The sequence below is a fragment of the Priapulus caudatus genome, unplaced genomic scaffold (genome assembly GCF_000485595.1).
Source record: "Priapulus caudatus unplaced genomic scaffold, Priapulus_caudatus-5.0.1 Scaffold26, whole genome shotgun sequence".
Lineage (NCBI taxonomy): Eukaryota > Metazoa > Priapulida > Priapulimorpha > Priapulimorphida > Priapulidae > Priapulus > Priapulus caudatus.
The window spans coordinates 884,316-889,249 of record NW_014577087.1 but is presented as its reverse complement, the minus strand read 5'-3'; the positions used below and the strand labels follow the sequence as shown (position 1 = coordinate 889,249).

The 4,934-nt window shown below is 37.7% G+C and overlaps 1 protein-coding gene across 1 annotated transcript in view; it reads left to right on the top strand.

The window, feature by feature from the left end:
- The first annotated feature begins 334 nt into the window (after positions 1–334).
- The window catches only part of LOC106814505 (cystathionine gamma-lyase-like), a 21,038-nt gene continuing 16,438 nt past the window's right edge, over positions 335–4,934 (top strand). Inside the window, exons 1-2 of the mRNA XM_014818819.1 lie at positions 335–397; positions 1,913–2,008. Of these exons, the coding sequence (XP_014674305.1) occupies positions 352–397; positions 1,913–2,008 (142 nt within the window). The 5' untranslated portion in view covers positions 335–351. The remainder of the gene's footprint in view (positions 398–1,912; positions 2,009–4,934) is intronic.

Genomic DNA, 4,934 nt, shown 5'->3' with positions numbered 1-4,934 from the left:
TTATTGCTATAGACAGCTGCTTACAGTTACAGTATCATTACATAGCCTTGAGTGCATGGCCAGGGATTCTTCTTAGCGAAGCCTTGCCTCAAAAATTTGCCTTCGAAAAACTGTACCAGTCTGTGCTTTATTTCAATGAATCATAATTTTTGTTCTTAGGCAGAAGTTGTTAGCATCTAAATAGTTACTTGCTCATATTGCAAAACTAACCAAGGACGATTGGTCTCGTTGTTTCGTACCTTGATTTATTTGTCAGAGTGACTGCATTGTGTAAATTACATTCACAATACCTTGATGTTTTGGTGTATGGCAGGGTTTTGAGTATGGCAAGAAGTGGAACCCAACCAGACAATGTCTAGAGGAATCTTCTGCCTCATTGGAAGAGGCTATAAATATTGTGAGGATGTTACTGACTGCTTTTGAACTGTTCTGTTTCTTGGTTATACTGTTACAATGAAATTAACTATAATCGATATATAGATCTATTATCGCCATAGAGATGTTTATGGCTATTGCGGCTGAGTATTGCCAACAATAATCTTTTCTATAATTATAATTCTTCGGTTACCCATCTTCAACAATAGATTTATTTTCCCTATATTACATATTATATTTTTTTGCTGTATAGCCTAAAAGTTCTTCTGTTCATAAACCTACTTTCATAAATGCCATCACATGCATCGTTTAATTAATCGGCGTACTGTCACGTCACAATTTTCTAATGACTGTCAGGTGCCCACTCACATGGTCTACCCCGTTGTTAGGTGGCAGTTTTATGGTGGTATACCATGTCAGTGGATCTTCGTATCAGCCAAAAATAATTGAAATACATCAGCTTAAATCTGAATAAATTTCTCTATTTGCCTACTTCGTGTGATTATCAACACAAAGTACAAATATATATATTATACTATCATATACTAATACTATATATATATCAGGAGCGTATAATACAAAGGAGGTAAGAACAGCGATTTTGGTACTGATTTCACTACATTTTTTGTCGTACGAGTTCCCGATTCGCCCAATAAAAATACAAATGAATACAAACATTGAGCTTATTTTGTTCACTGGTCCTTATTCTATCTTCCGGTAGTATTACAAACCGCGTAGCTTCCTTCGTTTTGACATAAATCATACTTTTGCACGACATGGTTTTCACGTTATTTATCGTCCGCTGGCGAGGCCACACTCTAAATTTGCACACACAGCTCTTCAATGAGCCACGGTAGGGCTTTTCGGCCGTAGCCTAGACGAGTGCAGAAAATTCGCCTAGAAATTAAGTTACGTTGCACCCATGCTGGGTTTAAAAATTAAAACTATTTTACATTTAAACTATAGTTAGAATGCCTTGTGTTTATGGTTTAATCCTGCAGGTTTTTTTTAAATAAACGCTGCGCTGGTAAAATATCTGAACTACTTCACCCGCGGAGGAATGATGTGTATGAATTGTTATGAGTAAACTGACGCTCCAGCCGATTGTAGCTTTTCGCACATGTGTTTTGCATAGCAACCGTTATCTCTAGCCCGCGTACAGTTGCCGCTGGCGCTGCCTGACGCGATCCCTACCGTGGCACATTGAAGAGCTGTGTGTGCAAATTTAGAGTGTGGCCTCGCCAGCGGACGGTAAATAACGTGAAAACCATGTCGTGCAAAAGTATGATTTATGTCAAAACGAAGGAAGCTACGCGATTTGTAATACTACCGGAAGATAGAATAAGGACCAGTGAACAAAAGAAGCTCATGTTTGTATACATTTGTATTTTTATTCACATCGAACTCGTATGACAAAAATGTAGTGAAATCAGTACCAAATCGCTGTCTTACTCCTTTGTCATTATACGCTCCTGATATATATATATATATATATGTAGTATCTTTCTTACACAGATGTGTGTGTTGTGTGTTTCAGCTTGTGTGTTTTCGTCTGGGTTAGCTGCAACAACCACCATATCACATTTGCTGAAGGTTGGTGACCACATCATCTGCGTAAATGATGTCTACGGAGGTAAAGATATGAGTTTGATAATGAATCATGTTATTAATAAAGAATTTTACGTTTCGTAGACTCAGACGTAACTATCAATTCCTACACAATTGGAGAAAATATGTCGATCAATAGTCCCATAGCCCTCTGGACATACCATGTCGCAGTTGAAATTATCCTATGTGCTAATGAAAGTAGGTTCTAATAAGCCCAGTTCTATTTACCCAACTTGTGCTTTCGTGGTGTTGCTTGTTATTTTGATATTGTAACCTTGGTTGCGAATACAGCACTAAACATGTACATACAATTATTAGGATAATAACAGGAAATAGCTGCATTCCTATTGGCAATGAATTTGTCAACATAAATCCTAAATCAGGAATTGATATGAAAATTTCATTGAAGAAAATGTGGCATCGAAAGTCAAGAATAATACTTTGAAAATTGATTTGTGTGCTTGTCAGCATTTCTTGTCGCTATAGTCAGGTGGGGTTACACGATTCACCCAAATCCACCCAAATCCACCAAATCCACCCCAAATCCACCAAATCCACCCCCAAATCCACCAAATCCACCCCCAAATCCACCAAATCCTCATGGCCAGGGATTCTTCTCTGTAGTCTTTTTAGTTGGGCTAGGTCTGCCACCAGGGTGTTACTGTTAGCCAGGACAAAAATCAAGGAGTCTCACCATCTGACAAAGCGAGGGGGAAAACCGACGATTTTATTTTCATGCAGGGGTAATATTATTATTATTATTAAATCTGTATTGCATGTAATTAATAATATTGGGCCGCCTAGCTTCTCCTTCTCCATGGTTGATTTAGCAAGAGAGGTGTATGGGTTGACAAGGTTTTCAGGGTTTTTGCTCGAGGCATGTCAGCGACGTTTGTCCCATGTTGCATCGTACTTTGCTGTTACATTGACTAGCTGTTCAATCCCCTTTGGCAATGCGTATAACAAATATTTTCTTTTTTTACAAGCAGGTTTTTACTTTATGCTTATTTTAGGTTAAAGAAATAAAGCGACAGTGAATAATTGGCATCTAGCATAAAATAAACCCTTGTACAAGTTGAAGACAGCTTTTTGCTCACGCCTATGATTCAAAGCCATCTCCACTTCTGGATGGCATTGGCGATCTATGTGGCTATGAATTTTCATGCATCGTTGTTTTCAATGTGTTGGTGTGGAATTGTGTAGCGAAGCCTTGCCCAAAAATTTGCCTTCGAAAAACTGTACCAGTCTGTGTTTATTTCAATGATCATATTTTGTTGTTAGCAAGTTGTTAGCATCTAACATAGTTACTTGTATATTGCAAACTAACCCAAGGACGATTGGTCTCGTTGTTATCGTATTGATTTATTTGTGAGAGGTGACTGCATGTGTAAATTACATTCACACATACCTTGATGTTTTGGTGTATGCAGGGTTTTGAGTATGGAAGAAGTGGAAACCCAACCAGACAATGTCTAGAGGAATCTCTGGCCTCATTGGAAGATGCTAAATATTGTGAGTACTTGACTGTTTTGAACTGTTCTGTTCTTGGTTATACTGTTACAATGAATTAACATATCTATATCTAGATCTATATCTGCATAGATATGTTTATGCTATTGCGGCTGAGTATTGCCAACAATAATCTTTCTATAATTATAATCTTCGGTACCCATCTTCTAACAATAGATTTATTTTCCTATATTACATATTATATTTTTTGCTGTATAGATAAAAGTTCTATGTCTTCTGTTCATAAACCTACTTTAAAATGCCATCACATAGCATGTTTAATTAATCGGTGTCACTGTCACAGTTTTCTAATGACTGGTGCCACTCACATGTCTACCCCGTGTAGTGGCAGTTTTATGGTGCTATACCATGTCAGTGGTCTTGTATCAGCAAAATAATGAAATACATCAGTTAAATCTGAATAAATTTCTCTATTTGTACTTTGTGTTGATTATCAACACAAAGTACAAATATATATTATATATATATATATATATACATATATATATATATCAGGAGCGTATAATGACAAAGGAGTAAGACAGCGATTTGGTACTGATTTCACTACAATTTTTTGTCGTACGAGTCTCGATTCGAATAAAATTACAAATGAATACAAACATGAGCTTCTTTTGTTCACTGCGTCCTCTTTTCTATTTTCGGTAGTATTACAACCGCGTTAGCTTTCCTTCGTTTTGACATAAATCATACTTTTTGCCACGACATCGTTTTCACGTTATTTTACGTTCCGCTGGCGAGGCCACACTCTAAATTTGCACACACAGCTCTTCAATGAGCCACGGTACGTGGCTTTTCGATCGTAGCCTAGCGAGTGCAGAAAATTCGCCTAGAAATTTAAGTTACGTTGACCATGCTGGGTTTAAAAATTAAAACTATTTTACATTTAAACTATTATTAGAATGCCTTGTTTTATGGTTTAATCCCGCCCAGTTTTTTTTTTAAATAAACGGCTGCGCTGGTAAAATATCTGAACTACTTCACCGCGCGAGGAATGATGTGTATGAATTGTTATGAGTAAACTGACGCTCCAGCCGATTGTAGCTTTTCGCCACATGTGTTTTGCATTAATTGCATAGAACCGTTATCTCTAGCCCGCGTACAGTTGCGCTGGCGCTGCCTGACGCCGATCCCTACCGTGGCACATTGAAGAGCTGTGCTGTGCAGCAATTTAGAGTGTGGCCGTCTCCAGGCGGACAGGTAAATAACGTGGAAAACCATGTCGCATGCAAAGTATGATTTATGTCAAAACGAAGGAAGCTACGCGGTTGTAATACTACCGGAAGATAGAATAAGGCACCAGTGAACAAAAGAAGCCTCCATGTTTGTATACATTTGTATTTTTATTCACATCGAATCGTACGACAAAAATGTAGTAGAAATCAGTACCGAAATCGACTGCTTCTCCTTTGGTTTATACATCT